The 20,094-nt window shown below is 46.8% G+C and overlaps 2 protein-coding genes and 1 long non-coding RNA gene across 5 annotated transcripts; 2 read left to right on the top strand and 1 right to left on the bottom strand.

Annotated features, from left to right (window-relative positions):
* Window positions 1–584: 584 nt before the first annotated feature.
* TENT5C (terminal nucleotidyltransferase 5C) lies at window positions 585–9,126 on the bottom strand. 3 transcript variants are annotated; one of them, XM_059838126.1, is made up of 3 exons: window positions 9,051–9,126; window positions 8,792–8,841; window positions 585–6,516 (listed from the first exon to the last, which is right to left on the bottom strand). In XM_059838126.1, the coding sequence occupies exon 3, from the start codon at window positions 6,488–6,490 to the stop codon at window positions 5,315–5,317; it is 1,176 nt and encodes a 391-aa protein (XP_059694109.1). In that variant the 5' UTR covers window positions 6,491–6,516; window positions 8,792–8,841; window positions 9,051–9,126; the 3' UTR covers window positions 585–5,314. The 3 variants fall into 3 exon arrangements, with proteins under 3 accessions (XP_059694109.1, XP_059694111.1, XP_059694108.1); XM_059838128.1 differs by lacking the exon at window positions 8,792–8,841 and having other exon boundaries at window positions 9,051–9,107; XM_059838125.1 differs by lacking the exon at window positions 9,051–9,126 and having other exon boundaries at window positions 8,792–9,031.
* A 93-nt stretch (window positions 9,127–9,219) lies between these two features.
* Window positions 9,220–14,212, top strand: LOC132323185 (uncharacterized). Its single transcript, XR_009485278.1, has 2 exons — window positions 9,220–9,492; window positions 11,456–14,212. It is a non-coding gene; the product is annotated as an uncharacterized LOC132323185 (long non-coding RNA).
* A 2,316-nt stretch (window positions 14,213–16,528) lies between these two features.
* On the top strand, window positions 16,529–20,077 carry DUSP12 (dual specificity phosphatase 12). The gene is made up of 6 exons (XM_059838124.1): window positions 16,529–16,830; window positions 16,907–17,020; window positions 17,096–17,214; window positions 18,118–18,214; window positions 18,610–18,796; window positions 19,367–20,077. Exons 1-6 carry the CDS (start codon window positions 16,562–16,564, stop codon window positions 19,526–19,528), a joined length of 948 nt encoding a protein of 315 aa, XP_059694107.1. The 5' UTR covers window positions 16,529–16,561; the 3' UTR covers window positions 19,529–20,077.
* The last annotated feature ends 17 nt before the right edge of the window (window positions 20,078–20,094 follow it).

Genomic DNA, 20,094 nt, shown 5'->3' with positions numbered 1-20,094 from the left:
GAGCAAGAGCAGCAGGACTGCCAAACAACCCTAGCTTGTACTCAGCTTCCACCTGCCCAACTCCCACTGACCATTGGTTAGCAGTAGCATCAGTGTTTAGGACAGCGTGAAAACAAAGGCTTTCAACCTGTAAATAACCTGAAGAACAATTGCTGACTTTGTTTCTCACCCCCTTGGGTCATGAGTTGAAGTCTGCAGGAGCAGAGTGCTGCTCCATAGAGTGGAGTGTGTCACAGAACAGACTGGCAGGCTCTAGCTCAGACCAGACCCCACCTAACAGGTCTGGGTCTGTGTCTCACCATGTCTTAAAGTTGAGACCAGATGATGGTCAGACAGGGAAAAAATGGTTCTCTAGAAGTTGTCTCTGTAATGAAAGTGAAAGATCAATCATGTCTCAACTGACTAATCTTCAATAAGTTGAGGCAGATATAAAACATGTACCTCAAATAACATCTAAAGCAAGCAGTACTGTGTACCCCACACTATTACTCACCTCACAAGTGCACCTGCACACCCATTGGTCAACAAGCTCTACAGATACTTTGTCAGCATTATTTAGATGCAAAAATAGCTTGAGGCAAGAGTGGTTTAGCATACGTTTATTTGCACAAGAATTTCAGCATCATTAAGGTCCAAACCCCAATTTCCAAGGATGACAAGTGAACACCACAGTGCAGAACAGTAGACAAGCTTACTGTGACCAATCTCACACTTGGGCTCATCACAAATCCAAGTATTTCTAGTACCCTGTTTTGCCAGCTAAAAGAAGGAGGGGGAGAAAGAAAAAAAAAACCCAAAACACACCTCACTTCTTCCAAAGAGATGAAAGACAGGTTTTACAAGAGCTGACTTCTTTTAATAGTAAAAAATAATAAGAAACATAGGAAAAAAGGCCTTCTAAATTTCAATGGGAAGTGCTGTTTTATTCAGAGAGACAAGCCCAATCCAGACATGTAAGTGAGAAAAACCAGAGTGCTCCAACCATTCCCCCCAAAGTTTCTACTACAGACCAATGTCCCACTCTATATCTGGCTTCACTGCAAATAAAAAACATTTGTGAAATACATTTAGCTGTATGCAAGAAACAATTGAGCAAGATTTAGATGTGAGGGTTAGAAGTTTTATTATTCAATTGGCTCTCCCAATGCCCAAATTAGACCAAGCTGCTGGTGGCTGTGGTCAACTTACTGCTCATTCCTGTGCCTAACTACAGAATCCTGACTGAGTTGAGTGAGAGGAATGGGAAACAAGTGCCATCAGTACACTGACAGTTTAGGATTAAGGCAATTTGTCCAGGTTCTCTTCTAAGAGGCCTTTTCCCAACTACTCATACAGGGACAAGCAGAGATCACTACAAACACCAGCGGTTATTCTCAGAATTGGGAACCCACAAAGCCTAGGCACATACCAAATGCTTAACCCCAGAACTCAAGTCCAAAATATGGATCTTTAAGTTTCAATAAAAAGCTTTAGGTATTTGGACTAGATTGAAATACTGCCTACTGCTTTGTAGAGGAGATGATTAAGTGAAAGCATGAAGATCTTTTGGAAAATGGTTGTTCAGAAGCAAGCAGTAGTCTTAATCCCCCAACTTAGTGATTGACTGACTGAGCTGAGGACAAACACAGCAATAATTCAATCTTTAGCAGAGCAAGTACAAACTATGCTTTAGCTTACAACTTGTCACAGTGACCATGGATCAGCACAGGGATTTTACCAAAGTGACTAAAACACAGTCTTCTACCAGGTCTCTTGGGTAGCATCTCTATCAATTAAAAAAAAAAAAATCTATCTTACAGCGAGGAAGTCGCAACAATGAATTGCAAGTCAAGGGGAACTTGGCAATAAATGTTGTCAACAGGTGCTTAACCCCAGACTGGCTTTGTCCAGCAGTGCTGACCAGCTGCATGAAGAAAACAGCTATTTTACACCACAGCCTAGTTAGCAGAAGCTTGATCCTGGGGAATGATGCACTGAGTGCTACTGCAGCTTTGTTTTAATGCCACTGCCCAGAGGGAATGTATCAGGTAACAGTCTGGAGCACAGTAGTCTCTCTCTAAGCTTCACATGACACACAAGAGGTTAGAAGAGATTTGCAGAGGCATTATTAGTGCTGAGGGGTGACTGAACCAAGCAGGCATCCTAGACTTGGCCAGGGTCATCACTTTTACCTAGTGCTCATTCTCAAATTACCCCTTGCAACAGGGGTCACCATAAACCTGAACTCAAACCAGCTAACCCACAGCAAATTAAGCCACTGCCCCTTGTACCATCAAGCTGCCAGGACCACCCAGAACAGAAAAGGGTAGCACTTGCAGCACAGCGATGAGAAGGTACCAAGTGCACCAGCTCCACCTGCCAAGCCTGGATTATTTGGAAGACAATGGGAGGAGCAGTGCCCCAGCAATGCCTGGTACCCCAGGGTCAATGCAGCGGGTAGTGTGCAGCTTCAGGATACAATTTAACCACTTGAGGGTTTAGTATCTAAGAGCCAGGTTACCAAGCATCAGTATTTCCCATGTGCCAGAGCATCCCAACAACCAGATAGGGAGCACAAGAGTCCTGCAAAGCTCAAACCCAGGCACTCAGCTGTTCAGAGGGCAGTAAGTCAATGTGGAGCTTCCTCAGAGGCCTCAGCATCAAGTTACATCAGCAAAAGCACAATAGTTATGGCAGGAAACTTAACTTCTCCATAGCTCCATCTCACTAGGAATCCAATTCAGCCTTTCTTCATTCTCTAGCATTTCCTTTTCCAGGAGATGCACCTGGCCTGATGTCCAGCAGCCAAGATATTAAAGACTAATAAAACAAGTCTGCGTTTCCAGCTTGTGAGGACCCCTCCCAAGCATCTCACCCCTTCTTCCACGCAAGCCAATGCACAAAAACAGTTCCTAAAGATCAGCCATGACATCTCAGAGAAGGCAGATACCTGAGTTTGACCCCCTCTAGGCACCTGCTCACCTCTGCAATGGCTACAGCACAGGCTGGCTTCAAAAACATCTATGCAAGAGAGGACAGCAATTACAAACTCTTAAGTCTTCTTTATAGTGACACTCTATACTAGGCCAAGTATTGCTTTCCATGCAGGAGTTATTCTTGCCTAGGATTGCATTCCAGCAGTAAGCTTGCACTAAGTTTAACACATATGACAACACTGGCATCATGATAGTTTTTAAAAAGTCAAAGTCTTGGATGACAGATGCCTCATCTGTAAACCACACCAAGTCCAAGCCACAGTTAATGAAAAAGGCTGGGTTTGCTTTCAAGTTTAGCTACTTTGGCTGACTAATCAGGAAGCCTTTAATGAAAAAACATACAATATAATCCACCAAGTTATCTGTCTTTTTGCTACCGAAGTTGTTATCAAAACTATTCAGGAAATTAGGCTAAAACCTGCTTAGCTACATACAGTCCACCTGGTGGGCAGCATCTCTCCCTGCCTTCCTAAGCTAAATGAAGTCTGAACAGAGAAGTAGCCTCACTGCTCTGTTGAGACAGTCTTTATGAAGTAGTTATGAAAAGTGGAAAGAACTTCTTGGTCTTATGAGAAGCAGGCAATTTTTACCATCATTTAAGTACAGCACTGCTGCTGTTTTCCACCTTGAATGGCAACCAAACATTGATGTTCCATCTGCTTTCTGCTTTACCTTCTAAGCCCTGATCATTTGTTGGATCAGGCACTTGGGTCTTACAAGCTTGCAGAAACAGTAATAAATAGTTATAGAAGTAATAAAAGAGATTCAGTGAACAAGCATTCTTGAACACTGCACCAGCACATAATAAATAGCTCTAAGATTTGCCTTTCTAGTCTACATCTCTGGTTAAACAAAAGAAACTCAAGATCATTGCTATATGTATTTTACTATTGTAATTCAGTGAAAATCATCCTGTTAATAACACCACTACATAAATAACTGAGGAATTTTCAACCTTCCTTATAAAGCCCAGGAGTCTCAAAGCAGCAAGTTCAGCACACACCCTTCAGGAAGATCAGCCCTCTGTACCTCCAAGGAGTGCATACTCTTCCAGAGACTATTCTGAACTCAGGCCCAGACTTTCAACACATACAGCTTCTGTGGAGAGCTCTGCTCAGGGTTTGTACACCTCTTCAAGTGAGGGCTAAGAGCAGTAAAAAGGAAGAATTTTACTCTAACCACTCAAAATGCTGTCTCATACAGTGACCAGGTGACAGTGATAACCCAGTAAGTTCAGTGGTGACAGAAAGGGAAACCTCCAGGACCGGCCTGAAGTTGTACAATAAATTCATTTCAGGAGGCACTTTCAGAATTTGTACTGTGGCAGGAGTACGTAATCCTGCAACTTATAATGACTTGGGATTTTTGTTTAGGGTTTTTGTTGGTTTTGCTGCAAGCCTGTGAGGAAGAAAATCTGGTCAAACCCCAAAGTAAGAGCTGTGCTACTTTCCAACTGTGCCAAAACTGTTTTGAAAGATAGTCAGAAAAGCTTTAGCATCATGCTGGACTCAAGAATATTTTTCCAAGCTAACTGTTCAAACTGTGGCTCCAATCCTATTTAAAGCTTCAATTCCTCATTTCAAGGACTTTTTACATTACCAAGTTTGAGATTATGTTCTGGTGTGTTTTTATAAATGCCACCTTCCAAGTTTTTGTAGTCAAGAAAAATTTAACCAGCTTATGCTCTATGAATAGACTTACTAAACTATCTTAAATTTCCAAGAAATTAATCTTGAACTCAAGGCAGGACCACATAGCCATAGGCACTACAGGAAACAACATTTATGTCCTCTACAAGACAGACAGTATCCATACTGTTACCAGCACACACAGACACAAAGTGAAAGAGACCCAAGCATAACATAAGCCCAGTCTTGGCACAATTAATTCAAGAGAAATTTGGCCAGAACTTGGACTGAGGAAGAGTAATGAGGTTAGGAAATAGAAAGCAGAGTTTTGCTGCTACTCCAGGAGCAGCTTCTGCTTAAGGCATTTTACAGTCAATTAACCAACCCAGTTTACTGAATACTCCACTTAGATCCTGTGTTAACAGCCACTTCCAGAGCTAGTACAAGGTTTCTTAAGTGCTCCTCTTAACGTCTGGCTGCCGGTTCTCTTCTCCCTACAAAGAGGTAATAAGGCTTTTTGGCATTTGTAGAGATACTCTTAAAGATTCATAGCAGGTCACCTGGCTGCATAATCCCACTGCACACCAGGAAATGGACAGTCTGATACAGTCATGTTTCCATTAGAGAACATCCAACTGACACTTATTACTTGTCTATATTTACACTCTTGGCTTTCAGCAGTCTCCAGCCAGGAGCACTCGAGGGGAGCGATCAATTGCAAGGCAACCAGGTGGGGTAGGACTGGCTGTACAGCACAGGGGCACTTGCCAGGTAGTAGTTGCTGAAGTTTGCATCGCTGACATAAGGTGCTGGCTGGTAGTAACAGGTCACATTAGTGGCATTAGGGATGACATTCTGTTCTGCCAGTACCTTGAGTGCCAGCAAAGAAATCAAATTGAGAGTCTGCCTCCGCTCGTGCCCCATGAGGCAGACGGTGCTCTCGTTCACCACCCTGCGCAGAATCATGAGGTAGTCGTACTTGCTCCTCTCTTCTTTGGAGAAGTGGTTCTGGAGGTAGGTCTCCAGCTTGCGCTGCTGATCCAGGATGTCTGGGAAGTCTATGAAGAATCGGGAGCACATGTAGCGCTCCAGCGTTTTGATCTCGTCCTTATCCATGGGCCTGAAGTCTCGTACTAAGAGGTTGCTATACTTCAGCAGCCCACCGCCTCGGATCTCTTCGGGATTTTTGGTAGCTATCAGCTTGTTCTGGAGGTGATCAAAAGCTGCTTCAAAGTCTCCATACATGCTCTCCCCAATCACAGTTGGGTGGAAGTGCTCCGACATGGGGGTTTCTGAGTAGTCATAGTAAAAGAGCAGGGAGTCCAGAATGATCTGGAACGAGTCCACGCTGAACTCAAACTGCCGCCGTATGCAGTCCACAAACTTAAGCTCCACGTTTTTGCCGTGCTTGTTGGAAAGCGATATCAAGCTCCAGCGGTCAGTCTCTGTGTACACTTTGACCAGCTTCTGGATGTAGGCTTCCTTCAGTGTTACGGGACTGATTTTCAGCTTGCTCACTCCTTCCGGCAGGAAATTCAAGAGGGATCGCAAGACCACATCTCGAACTAACTGAAACTCTGCCTCACTTGGAAGGGAAACTTGAAAAATGAGATCCAGGTCTTTGCATCCCAGCCCATTATCCTTGACCAGGACGTGACCGGCCGCAGAGCCGTTCAGACGGACGTCGTGGACCGCGATGCCCGCCTCGCTCAGCCGGCTCCGAACCGTCTGGACAATGTCCTTCAGAGTTATCTTCAGCGTCGGGAAGTTCCCCCGGCCATGGATGGGAACCACCTCGGTAAGAACCTCGTGCAGACGGCTGACCTGCTCCCAGTTCAGAACACTGCAGGACATGGAGTCTGCTCCGCTGCTTCCTTTGCCTGCCATCTTAGGGCTTTTCTTCTCCAAAGAAACTGTACGGAGGTAGGATATAAAAAGAAAAAGACAAGTCAGAGCTTCTGTTTGTGCTTCCTAGATCTATTGCTAGGCTCTGTTGTTCGGTCCATTCTTACAGACACAAACTAGTCAGAAATAACTCCATGTAGTAATGACTATCAGCAGTCCTTTCATCTGAAATGAGACACAGCTTTTCTTTTTTGCAGGCAAAAAAGATATTAGTTGCCACTGTTGTGGGTTTTGGATTTTTTTTTTTGGTGAGGTAGAGTTACTTCAGGAAAGTAGTTTGTGTCAAATGGAAATTACCAAAGACGACACAAGCTAAGGCTAAAGTCATCAGCAGCACTAGCAGAAGGGAGATGAGCTGCAAAGGACTTCTGAGAGTCAGGCTTTGAAGTTGGTTCGTGATGCATAGAAAGCTCTGACTGCTGTCTCCAACTAAGACAACTGTAGAACAGCCTCAGGTGTTAGTTTCAGGGCTTAGACATCCAGTCCACTGATAACTCTTAAATTATGTCAGAGATACAAGATTTCTTCCTTTACATAGAATGCTCTCCTTTCTAAAAATGATCCAGCATCTATCACTCACAGGATAAAGGCCAAGTACATCTTGCTCCTGCAAAAAGCTGCAGCTCTTCAACATCCTGGACAGAATTTCAGCTGCAAACTCAAGTAACAGCATTCAATGGGCACTTCAGTCTTTGTAAGGAACTCTTTACCCTTCTTCAGAGACACTGCCTAACCAAACTACCTTTCTGGAAATGTTCATACTTGCCCCAAGTTCTGCTCATTTGTGAAGGGCACACAAGCTTGTAAGATCTGGTACAAATTCAGATGATGCATACCAAGTTCATGTTACTCTTTTAACACCCAGAATCTCACTAACCAGACTTGGTCACAGCCTTGTCTGAACATTTGAAGCATAAGAGAATGATCTGATTAGCTGTGACAAGATTCCTTAAGTCACTTGTCTTTTGTAGCATGGAGATACTTACAGATGTTCTACAGTCATGCAACTCAAACTGGTGTTAACACCCTTTTCTTTTTTTAAGTGCTCCAGGTTTCTGTGTAGCCAGGTGCTTCCTGACAGCTACAGACTAATTCAGGCCTCACCTTCTTCTGCCCCAAGTACTCCTGAAGACTGCAGCTGCCAAGGTCAGACTAGTCAAATTTAAACTAATTAACTCTTGCCTACCAAGAAGGAAAAACCAAACCCTATAGTTTCCTAGCGTGCAATAGCACAGTGCATGGAACATTTTTAAGCAAGTTTCAAAGAACAGCTATTGTCAACTCAGACCTCCCCTTTTTCAGCTTTTCATTTTTTGAGCAACTCATTTGCCCTACCACCTGTTTGGATGAAGAGAGTCAAACCTAGAGCAAGCACACAGTGAGGTTAAAATGCTTCTGGGGAAGTAGCTTCCGTCCTTGAGCATGAGCTGCTGCATTACACACTGTGCTGCCTTGGAACACATCAGCACCAGCAGGCATGAAACAAACCTCTGATTCGCAAGACGATTAATCTAGGACAAATCAAGAGGTTCTTTAAGCTTGATCTTTAACGCTTCAACACAGCCTAAGCACAAAAGCATCAAGCCTGCCAGCAGTTGTTCTCAGGTAGTTCAAGCACATTAAAGTACATTTCCTCAGTAAACTCACTGTATTTCCATTAAATCCTTCAGATCACTAAAGAACACAAGAGTCTTCCCACGACTTCTAGCTGAAGCTGCAAGTGCTTTCAGCTACTGCCTCTGAAACTATTCCCTCTCCTTCTTCCCATTTGTAGCCCTCTCTGCAGCCAAGACAACACACGCAGCTCATTCACCCAGTGACCAGAAGGGATTTGGACCAACCCCACCACACACACTTAGTTCTGCTTGGTGACTCTCACCTAGGAGAATAACGCACATTGCTGCCCCTGCGGGGAGGAAGACAACGTATTTCATTTCCAGTTCAGCGGAGGGTTTAATTCTCAGGCTATCAAGCTCCAAAGCCTCCCACCCCCAAATCACTAGCGTTTGTCTACTCGGCAAGGTTTATGTTAGTGACCACAGACCCCTAGCGACTCCAGTGTATTTGGGATGCTACCATCTCCCAAGCCTCTTGCTTCACTGCCAGCCATTCCCTCCACAAGATCTGACACCTGAAGATACTCCCTCCTTGGGAAGAAAACCACTACGGAGGAAGGAGACACTAACGATCTTTAATACATAACTAACTATCTTTAATACCTAGTGTAAAGAGCACTGAATACAACACTCCAACCAGAAGCAAAAAAGAGCGAGGACTACACACCTTCACCTTGGTCACGACGAGGTGCGTTACCCTGCAGCAGCAACTTTCTCCTAAAAGACATATAATTTGACACAACACCAGAAAAGTGCGCGGGCCTGTCCCGCAGAGCCCAGCGGCGCTGGAGACGGCAGGTCCGGCTCCCTCCGCCTTAGGCCGCCTCCAGCACCCACAGCCACGGCAGAAGCGCTGCCGAGCTCCCGCTCCCAGGAGAGCCCGCCCGCCCCGGAGAGGGGAGAGGAGCCCCGGCCCCGCCGCTCACCTCGGCCCCGCCGCTCACCCCGAGCAACCACGCCAGCCCGCCACTGCCCGCGACCGCCCTTTATGGCCCGGCATCGCCGCCCCGCCCCGCCCCGCCCGGCCCGGCCCGGCCCGGCCCTCCCGGCAGCGGGGGCGGCTCTGGCCGCCGGTCCGGCCGCCGGGCGCTCCGCCAGGGGAGCCCTGCGGCGCTCGGGGCGGGAGCGGGCGGGGGCGGCCCCCGAGCCCCGGAGCCCTCGGCCGCCACCGCGGGGGCTCGCCCCGCGAACTCCACACACAGCTCGCCACTCCCATATAAATACAAACTTGTATAAAAAGGTTGTGTATATTTTCCAGGGGCCCCTCCGTTCAGGAAGGACATTGCGGGGCTGAAGCGCCTCCAAAGAAGAGCAACGAAGTTGGTGAAGGATCTGGAGCACAAGTCCCATGATGAAAGGCTGAAGGAGGTGAGGTTGCTTAGTCTGGAGAAAAGGAGGGTCAGGAGAGAGCTTATTGCTCCCAGCAACTGCCTGAAAGGAGCATGTAGCCGCGTGGTCATCAGTCTCTTCTTCCAGACAACAAGTGACAGGAGACGACCGTCTTAAGCTGTGGCAGGTTCAGGCTGGACATTAGGAAGAAATTCTTCACTGAAAGGGAGATTAGACATTGGAATGGACTGCTCAGGGAGATGATGAAATCACCATCTCTGGAGTTGTTTAAAGGGAGACTGGATGTGGCATTCAGTGCCATTATCAAGTTGACATGGTGGTGTTTGGTCATAGGTTGAACTCGATGACCTCAGAGGTCTTTTCCAACCTAATTGGTTCTGTGATTCTGTGAATCTGTGGGCTTACTGAAATACAACGGGGCTTCCCTGAAGGCACCTTGTCCTAGACAGAGCAGCTGTCAGCAGAGATCCCAGACATCCAGCTCTGCCAAAGAGTTCTCTGTGGTGCTCGATTTGGAACAGCCAAAGCAGGCGCTCATCCAGAACCTACAAGGATGGGCTCACAAGGATGTTGGAGCAGTGCTGAAACAGCAGCTACTGGAAACTGTGGCTGATGGGCTGTGGGAGGCTCTGCGCACACGGACAGGGATGACGGAATCACTGGACAGGAATCAACTTGGAGATGCAATGTCATAAAAATCAGCTGGTGGTTAATAGTGCAGGGTGCCAGATCATGCATTCTGGGTGCAAAAGTCACCATTTCTGACGAGAACATAACGTTTCATCAAATGCAGGGGTATCTGCCATTTGTTAGGATATTCAGGACTCAATAGAAGTGGGGGGAAAAAATCAGCACAACCTAGGACAGGCCAGCTGACATAATCCTAGTAGAAGTAAAAAAAGTACTTACAAAGCATTGGAAAAAAAAAATCACCACTACATCTGTTATACTGTTTGGCCATACACAGTCAAGAAAGATGAATTAAAACCTGCACACATATGGAGAAGAGTTGGCCTTGAATGAGGAAACTGGAAAGCTCCTTTTTGCCCAGCAAACACAACAGCCTTGTTTCACCTACAAAGCCAGAACTGAGCAGGAATAGGGATGGGTTAGATAATTATTTATTTTACTCCAATATTGCCCCACTGGGATAAATAACAGGAAACAAAATGACCTATTTAAATTAAAGGATAACATTGGCACAAGAATCAGATTTGAGGGAAGCTACCATCTTGTTGTCCAATGAGATAAATCATGAGATTTCAGAGCCTTGCAGGAGGCAAGGGAATAAAACTAGGTTTAAGGTGAAGCTAGAAAAGAAAATATGTAATATGATTGCCTGTGATGGTATGGAGCTGGACATGAGGATCCAGATGTCTCTCAACACTTTTTCCCTATGTTTCTAAAATTAAAAAGAGGAATACGGAACTCAAAGAGAAGTAGTAGCACACATGAAGGAAGCATAACCACTTCTAAGGAAATGTCTCACTTGAAGATTAAAATAGTGAATGATCTCACCTCTTAAGCATATTTCTTCAGCAAGATTTCTGCCTCAAATAATATTGCCTTTTGACAATAACCGATGATTTTGGGTAGCATATTTTCTGTTGCCACGCTGGGAGCAATTAAAATACTTATTAAGAAATATTTTCTATTGGGAATATTTATTAGATACCAATATAGAGAAAGATAAACTGCAGCAGATACTGCTATTAGGGATGTTAAAGTATTCATCAAAGGAAGAAACGTGAACTCCATACTTTAAAGTTCATACTTTACATTATTTGTTTAAAAGTTCTTGTTTCACAAAAACATTTGTAAACACAAAGAGGTTTCTCCACTCTATTCTAGAGTGTTTTCTTTATCCTCTGACTAGCAGAGCTTGAGTGTTTGTCAGGGGAGCAGTACACTGCACAGTAGTGTCTGCAGTGAACTTAGATCTCCTGACAATAAACTTGTTCTTTTTAACTGCTTTTCACAGGTGCCACACAAAGGGTCCTTGGGATGGAGACTGGAAATGCCATGAAAACTGGACCAGGCTCCTAAGCAAATTGCAGGAATAATGAGGAATGCATCTTTGAGGAATGAACGAGCCCATTTACCCCTGCTACCCATCCACCTGTGTCTGTGCAGTGGATTATGGTGCCATGAGGACAGAAAACATGGAAATATACAGCTCACTGCTGAGACAAGAGATTCAAAATTGTGGGCCACTGCTGTGGCTGCTGAGGGGGCCGACACAGGCCCAGACACAGCTCCAGGGTACCATCCTAATGTTTAGCAGTTATTTAGGACTTTGCTGCTGCCAGTTCTAATTCTAAGTCTAGGGAGAAGTAATGGGTGAGCCCAGTCTTTGCAAGACACTTTCTCCAAGAGCGACTGGGATACAGATAAAATCCTGCCACAAGACAGTGAATGCTGGCAGCCACCATGCTCCTCTGCTCTTGGACAATTGTCATCTTCCCTTTCTCCCACAGCTGCTCCATCCCTCATCTCTGCCTGTTGCTCCAGTGTTTCCTCCCAGCTTCCACCCTCCTCCCTCTCCTGGGGTGTACCCTTCTTCAGGAAACACAGCACTGGACGTGTTTCAAGGGGTTTTCAGACAGAGGATGGGGAATGAAGAAGGATCAGCTGGATCCTGGGAAGGCAATGTGACAAAAGGAAAAGAGTCTGAGAGCTGTCAAAACAGATGCAAGTACGGAGTTATATTAAAACGGTGCAAGTTGTTCATTTTTATCCAGTAAATAGGGCAGCAAATCTGGCAGAAGAAACTCACTTAAAAGCCTGTAAGTGAGCTCAGTGACCTGGCACTGTCAGATTAGTTTCCTTATGTGATGCATTGCTGAACGTAATGTGTCATCATAAATCTTGGTTGCTACAGCTGTTAAAGCCATAAAGTGAAGCAGAGTTATTAATACCCAGTAGTAGTAGCTGTCAGGCTCCATTCTGTAATTGAGCATCAGATCTGCAGTTGGAAAACTCTTCTTTTTTGTCTGACATGTGGAGTAACTGCATGTCTGCAGATGCCGAGAGAGTGGAGACAGGTAGGAACATCCCACCCACGCAGGGCTGTGATGAAATCCTCCTGCAGAGCATCAAGAGTGTGCCTCTTTCTCTGTTGTTTCTCTAGCTGCCTCTGCAAGTCTGAGGTTTCCTGCTGGGAGATGAAGCAATTCTTCCTCTTGGTATATGGATAAAGGTAAACACATGAATACAGACACACAGAGTGTAGTTATGCAGGAAAGGGCAGCCTTTCAAAAATCAGAAGATAAATTTGCTGCTAGAAGCACAGAGACTGCTGGAAAGTCCTTGCTCTAAGGGATGCGATCCTGCCATGGAGGACTTCCCAGCTCCCACAGAGTTCTAAGCTCAGCAAAACACCCTTTCTCCATGAGGCAAGAAATGGTACCAGGCCCCTTCACCAGCTGGACCCATGCAAAGTAAGTTCCTGCTGCATTTAGATGTGAGGAAGACACAGAAATCCAGAGCTGCTGTCTCTCACATATGGCTTTTTGAAGATGTCCCCACTACTTCACTGTGTGCCACCTCTGGCAACCCGGGCTGTGGGCTGCAGACTCTTCTCACAAATCCTCTGATGTACAGACCCCAAATGACCCATAAGCCAGAAGGGACAGAGCCACCCTGCTGTGCAATGAAGATGCAGACCAATTCTTCTAGGAGGGAAGAGAGTGTTATGCCTCTGCCCAGGTGCTTTTGCTCGCACAGCAGGAAAATCGGTTTTGCTGTATCCTGGTTGTGCTGTGAGGATCCATCTCTGGGCAGCCCAGAGAAGGCTGGCATTTTCCTTTCCCTTAGGAAGCAGCAGGGCAGACACACACAGAGATGGAATGCACTTGCTGGAGTGAGTGGGCAGCAGCCCATCATCTGACTGGCCTTTTCTTTGCACCTGAGCTCCCGCAACTGCTTAATTAGTCACACGGTTTCCTGGAACCTGGGGGAGAACATCACAATTTTCGGTGGTAGAGGAGAAGGTGATGGGGGGAGGCGGAGGTGGGGGGAGAACAAGCGTTTGCAAATCAGACTGAAAAAAATATTTACTCTAATTTGGGAGTCATGAGCAAACTCAGGACACATCGCCTCAGGCTGCAGGTGGCAAACACAGCGAAGGGGGTGTGCAGAGAAACAGTGAGGTTTAGGGAGTGCAGTTTTGGTCATGTGAAGCCATTAGGTACCGAGCTGTCTGTGGGCTCTGCCCCAAGGACTTTGTTCTTACCCCCACTACAGCTTTTCAGTTTGAAATCACATCTTTTTCACATTCCCTGATTATCCATGGCTTTAGAAAGCAGCGTGGAGGACTGCAGTGCTAACACTACCACTGGACCAACCTCTTGGGATCCTGCATCAAGCCCTGTCTGGTTTTAGTTGCAGACAGTACTGTTTGCCCCTGCACACTCACAGATTTGAAGGTTAACAGAGATTATTGACCACCCCTTAGTATTCACATAATACCTGGATAATATAACCCTGCTGTAAAACTCATAGCCCCTTCAGTAACTTGCAGTTGTCTGCAGACTTTTTTCAGATCCCTCAAGAAATGAATAATCTGTTTTTTCCCCGTGGTAGTTTGCTACAACTGTTACCTGCTTTCACAAGTAAAGGTCCATACACAGTTTTATCTGGTTTTAATTTCCACCTATCTTTCTTTTCAGTATGTATGCTTTTTTCACCCTGCTGTTACTGGAAAGTTGCCTGCATTTTTAAATGCTTTTTCAGTAAACCTTTCGTTTCTCGCTGGTGGCAATGGCAACTGGAAGAGGACATTTTGCACATTTATGTAGCTTAAAATAATCAAAATGAGAGCTGTCAGAGACTCCCCTTACTCAGATACACAGGCACACCCTCTGGGTCACATTTATGCGATTTAGAACTAATCCATCCAAAGAGAGGATCTGCCTTTCTCGGGAGCAGCTTGCCAGCTGGACTGCTGCACAATCCCACAATCTCACAGGCACTAGAGCAGGCATGGGATGTGAGGCAGGATGGCAGCAAACTTTAAGCAGTGCCCTTGCACCCTTGGAAACCTTGGGGTCAATCTCAACTACAAAGAGTCGTCTCAGTCTGCTCAGTGGGCCACCAGCAGCACATGGAAACTCCACAGCTCTGGAAGCTGCCATCCCACTGGCCATCTCCCAGTGAGACTGGCAACTGGTGCACGCTGTCTGCTGGCACTGGTGAGGAGGTGTCTCGTGGGCAGCATCCTCACAGCATCTCTGTGGTGGCCCATCCCTCCTGCAGCATGGCAGCTGCTCCGCGGCATCCCAGCTCCATCCTCTTCTCCTGCGGGAAAGGGATAGCAACCTCCCTTCTCTGGTTTCAGCTTCACCTTATCAGGTCTGAGGTGACTGCCAGTCTCACCTCCTCCGTGGCTAGTCAGCAGCCTGCAAGGATCCCAGAGGCCCTTGCAGATGTTTTTGCAAGTTTTGCCTACAGCTGTCACACGGAGCTGCACTAGAACAATTCCCCAGAGATGGGAGTTAGGGACTTTAGGCTCTTCTATCCCATATAGCAGAGACAGGGTAAGGTTCTGTCTCCCAGCCATGGAAAGAGCATAGCACAGGTCTTTATAACAAAACTTGGCATTTTGCCAGTATAAAAAGTGGATGGAGCCAGGCTCTTCTCACTGGTGCCAGCCACTAGGACACAGGCAGAAACTGATGCACAGGAAGTTTTTCCTGACCACGAGGAAGAACTTTACTGTGTGAGTGATCATGCACTGGATCAAGTTGTCCAGAGAGGTGTGGAGTGAGACAGAAAACAGCTGGCAATTAAACTTGCCAACACAATTTAAAGTATAAGAGATCAGGGATTCTTTATTATGAGTGTGCTGGATTCCCAGAAGGTATCTTCTCCAATATAGCTATGTCCAGAGTAAAATTCCATCATAACTATACATATTCATTGCAGTGCACTTCCTATACAGAAACATCACTTTTCCTAGAACTAATTTGCATGGATCCCCCTTGGAAATCCTTTATGGTCCTAGAGGGTCATCTAAAGGGGTTTCTGGTGGTCATACTCACTGAGTGCCCCTGAGAGGAAAGCTAATGTCTTCACAAACAATTTGATGGGTAAAGGTATGGGTGTTAAAGTCTTTGACATGGATCTTAATATCTCTGCCAACTTTGGGCAGCAGGTTTGTTGCAGAGCCCAGAGAGCTTGGTTCCTGAAAGAGTCAAGGGTCTGCACTTCTGAATTTTGGGATAAAACAGTAGGTTCAAGGTGGGAATATGTGGCAAGCAGTTCAGGAAGGCTGTACTTTTCCAGTACCTCAGCAATGGGGAAAGGAAGAGGGCAACATGGGGCCGGGAGTTCAGGATAAAAGGTGGCTGTGCCCTCCTAAACCTTGAGAGAGAAAACCCTGCAAGTGTGTGCTCCAGTGAACTCTCCCTTTATTCAAATCAAGTTCAGGGCTCCTCTGTCTCCTTTTTAGACATAAACCTCTGGCGTTTGTGGATTTTCCTGACACCCCCAATGATGCAGATGACCTTGGCTTGAACTTCTTTTAGGGCATGCACTATTGCTTCTTGTTACATGGCTTTGCCACATAAGCCACTATATTCCTCATTATCTGTTTATCCACTGGTTCCAGCTATATTTAGCATCCCGTGTGTCTACTTTTATACTCCTTTATCTATTTTGCTAGTTAGTATTTAACTTCTATTTAGGAGCTTCAAGGGGAACTGAATATTTCTATTCTCTCTGTTGTCTGTCAGGAGTCTCCCTCACTGGAGGTACTCCAGAACCGTCTGGACACAATCCTGTAGCGTGTGCTTTTGGACGACCGTGCTTGAGCGGGGAGCTTGGACCAAATGACCCACGGTGGTCCCTTGCAACCTGACCGCTCTTGTGATACATACTTATTTTCTGAGCATTTGTAAGGAGACAGAGGGATGGGGGGAAAAAAGCCGAGTTAAGACAGACACTCATAGAGGCGGCGAGGAGACAATCTCCCCGGTAGGCACAGCTGCGTGACGATTACTACGGAAATTAAACCTTCCCCACCGGCAAGGGAAGCGGAAAGCGCTGCCGCCCCGGGGGCGGCGCTTCCCTCCCGGCTCCCGCAGCCATGGCGGCTCCCGGCGGGATGGTGCCGGTGCTGGCGGGGCTCTACGTGGGCGGCGCGGAGTCCTGCTCGTCCCCGGCGGCGCTGTCGGCGGCGGGGGTGGTGGCGGTGCTGACGGTGGACGCGGAGGAGCCGCCGGCCGTGCCGGGGCTGCGGGCCATGCACGTCCGGGCGCGGGACGAGCCCGGCGCGGACCTGCTGAGCCGCCTGGACGAGTGCGCCGCGTTCCTGGGCGCGGCCCGGGCGGGCGGCGGCGCCGCGCTCGTCCGCTGGTGAGCCCGGGGCCGCGGCGGGGCCCGGCGCTGTCCGCGGCGGCGCTGCCGCTGACGGGCCGCCCTTGCCTTGCAGCCACGCCGGGGTGAGCCGCAGCGTGGCCGTGGTCGCCGCCTACCTGATGAAGACGCAGGGGCTGGGCTGGGAGGAGGCGCTCGCCGCCGTGAGGGCCGCCAAGCCGGACGCGCAGTGAGTGTCCTGCCCGCGCCCCCCGCGCCCGGCCGGCGCCTCCCTCACCCCGCTCTGCTCTCGGCCCCACCGTAGGGTGAACCCGGGCTTCCAGGCGCAGCTGAAGCTCTACGAGGCGATGGGGTGCGCCGTGGACGCCAGCAGCGTGCTCTACAAGCGGTACCGGCTGGAGATGCTCAGCCAGAGGTTCTCCGGTGAGTGGGAGCAGCGCGGGTGCGCGGAGCTGAGTCCCAGCAGGGAACGATCCCGAGTCCAGGAATGAGCCCTGTCAAAGGGGTTTGACTTCGAGTGTGGCCCTCAAAGGAGCCGAGCCTGCGCTTGGCCAGGGCAACTATTCACGTTGCACCAGCCCTAGAGAATCCCAGCTCATCAGTGGGGAGGGGAAAATGTGTCTTTTAGAGGGAAATAAAATCTGTAAGGAGCTGCGCTCTTTAGAAAAGAGCGAAAAATAGTAAAGGTCAATTTGATATTTTTTGTGATTTTTACATCCCTGGCAAAGCAAACAGCATCTTCAGAAAATATGTCAATGTGATGAAAAAAATAACATGCAAAACTTGAGATAAAGTTGAAATTCAGGTAATGAAGTAAACTTTCATAGCTTAATTTGCAAAAAGATATGTGTGGATCCGTGTAATTTTATAATAAAATGATAATCTGTAGCTTTTCTTGCAAGATCTGAGTGTTGCATCACAGTGCTGTTGCCCTTTATGTGTCATTGTCCTTAGCAGTTCTCATTGGCCAGCTGACTTTCTGTATTTTGGGCACTAAAACATTGGCACAACTGCTCAGAAACCTCCTGTACCTTTAATTTCTGCTGAAGTAAGAACATAGAGCAAAATATCATTGTTTTACCATGATTGAGGCCATAGTCTAGATCCCAGTTCCTTGCATTAAGCAAATCCCAGTCTCAGGTATGGTGGGATGAGGCTGTTTTGTTTTTAGCTTAACCTATTGGAATCGGTGAGAGAGCAAATGAAAGGAAAGAAGGTGGCTCCTGCAGGCTGTGACTGGGGCAGAGGCACACTCCTGTCTCATTCCCAGGAATGCAGCGTGGCTGAGCTGACCTGATTCACAACATGGTCCTGACCCCTCTGCAGAACCTCAAGACTTGCCCCGAGAAGTCTTTGCAGTTGATCCCACCACTGTATGTCAAACTTTGAACACAGAGGTTCTCTACAGATGCAGGAAATGCAGGTACTTTTATATATAAAAAATATGTATTTTTGTATATTTATAAAGTACTTTCTATTTCTCCTTAAAATGTCATTGGGAAATCTACTCAAGAATAGAATAACCTGTGTGAATCAATGGGCATGTAATTTTTGTCAGGTCAGGGATGAGCTGTTGCTTAAGTTTCCATACTGTGTTTGCAAAAAAAAAAAAAAAAGAAAACTACAAAATACAAAACCTTTTGTTCCCTGGAGTTGTGCTTGCAAACCTTCCAGACTAATAAAAAAAAGTATGATTTGTACTCCTGTTTAATTATTGAGAGTCAGGAGACCCATATCCTTATTTTCTATTGTCTGTAAATTTGCCCAGTTAAAAAACCCGTTTGTTTTACTTCTTTTTTCCCATTTCCTGGAGGACAGACGCGCTCTGTTCCGTAGCTCCAGCATTTTGTCCCACACGGAAGGAATGGGACCGACAGCCTTTGCCCACAAGAGGGTAACAGAGTCTGCACGGCTTTCTGGGAATGGCCAGGAAAAGTGCACCTCCTACTTCATCGAGCCCGTGCAGTGGATGGAACCGGCATTGCTTGGAGTAATGGAAGGACAGGTGAAGTGGAGCGTGCACTTTAGTCTTTGGATTTTTGGTTTGGGGTTTTTATTTTTTGTTGGTTTTTTTGGTTTTTTTGGGGGGGGAGGGGGGGTGGTTTTTTTTTTTTTGCGAAGGCAGAATTGTGTTTCTTCCCCGAAAGGAAAGCCCCCATACAAGGTCCTAGGCCTCCCCAGCCTTTCTGATGTGAATTTTGCAGCTTGCAGGCAGATGCTTAAATGTAAAATACTTTTTCACAAGGAAATGAGCTGATGCTCTGCTTGTGCTGGCAATACCAGCCAGGATCTTGGAGAGGATTTATCTGCTGTTTGTTTCTATTATGAGAGAGATTTGTGGGACTTCAGAAACCTGTTGCAGTCTCAGGCTGACCGAGTCCTTTGGACCCTGGTAAAACCATCTTGGAATCCCACCAGGTCCCAGCAGCTGCATCTCCACACCCTGCCATCTGCCAGCAAAGCTGCCTGCTACACCCTAGGGCTAAAGAGCCCTTCCAGTTTGGCTTTTTGGCCCATTTCTAACTAGGTCCACATCAGCACACGTCTTAGACTGAGTCCTGGGCTTTTCTTGCAGCTTCTGTGTCCCAAATGCACGTCGAAGCTGGGCTCCTTCAGCTGGAGGGGGGACCAGTGTTCCTGTGGCCGCTGGGTGACGCCGGCCTTCCAGATCCACAAAAGTCGAGTGGATGAAGTGAGGACATTGCCTGTTGGTAACTTCCAGACTGCCAAAACCTGAACTCATCACTTCACTTGATGGATTTCTTAACATCTGCTGAGAACTACTGCTCCATGATTGCCAGGAAATGAGCTTATGACTTCCAACCCTTTGTGAGTGAGGTGGTGGAATTACTTGAACACCTGCAGCTTGCTGTATCTCTTAATATATTCTATGAAATACCAGAACACTTTCTTCAAAGAGGTGTTACAGAGTGATCAAATCTACAAAATGGGCCAAGTGTGATGTTTTTAGTGTATTCCTTATTGATATGTTGCTGTTCACAGAAGGTCTCAACTCCTTATTCAAAAGGAGTTGCTCTGGGCAGTAGTGCTGCTCAGCTTCTGATCCAAAGTGCCAAGTGCCCTCAAATGATACAATTATGGTTGTTTTGCATGCGTGGCAGCAAAAGGCAAGCTTACAGTTACACTTTTATTGTATTAAAATTAATCCTAAAATACCTGCCCTAAGAGTATTTACTACTTTGTAACTCATTCATGTAAGGTGTGAGGAGATTGTGCAAGCTGTAGTGGAATGGGAGAACTGAAGTAAAGATTCCATGCCAAATAACTGCTTGCAGTTTTGAA

Source organism: Haemorhous mexicanus, chromosome 2 (assembly GCF_027477595.1).
Source record: "Haemorhous mexicanus isolate bHaeMex1 chromosome 2, bHaeMex1.pri, whole genome shotgun sequence".
In the NCBI taxonomy this organism is placed as follows: domain Eukaryota; kingdom Metazoa; phylum Chordata; class Aves; order Passeriformes; family Fringillidae; genus Haemorhous; species Haemorhous mexicanus.
Note: the sequence above shows the minus strand (reverse complement) of the source record. Positions and strands in the feature narration are given on the sequence as shown.

Coding starts and splice junctions, on each gene's coding strand:
- TENT5C (XM_059838125.1), bottom strand. CDS start 8,852: ATGTCTTTTAGGAGAAAGTTGCTGCTGCAGGGTAACGCACCTCGTCGT. Junction 6,517..8,791: donor TCGTCGTGACCAAGGTGAAG/GTGTGTAGTCCT, acceptor ACCTCCGTACAG/TTTCTTTGGAGAAGAAAAGC.
- DUSP12 (XM_059838124.1), top strand. CDS start 16,562: ATGGCGGCTCCCGGCGGGATGGTGCCGGTGCTGGCGGGGCTCTACGTG. Junction 17,021..17,095: donor GCCGCCAAGCCGGACGCGCA/GTGAGTGTCCTG, acceptor GCCCCACCGTAG/GGTGAACCCGGGCTTCCAGG. Junction 17,215..18,117: donor GCTCAGCCAGAGGTTCTCCG/GTGAGTGGGAGC, acceptor ACCCCTCTGCAG/AACCTCAAGACTTGCCCCGA.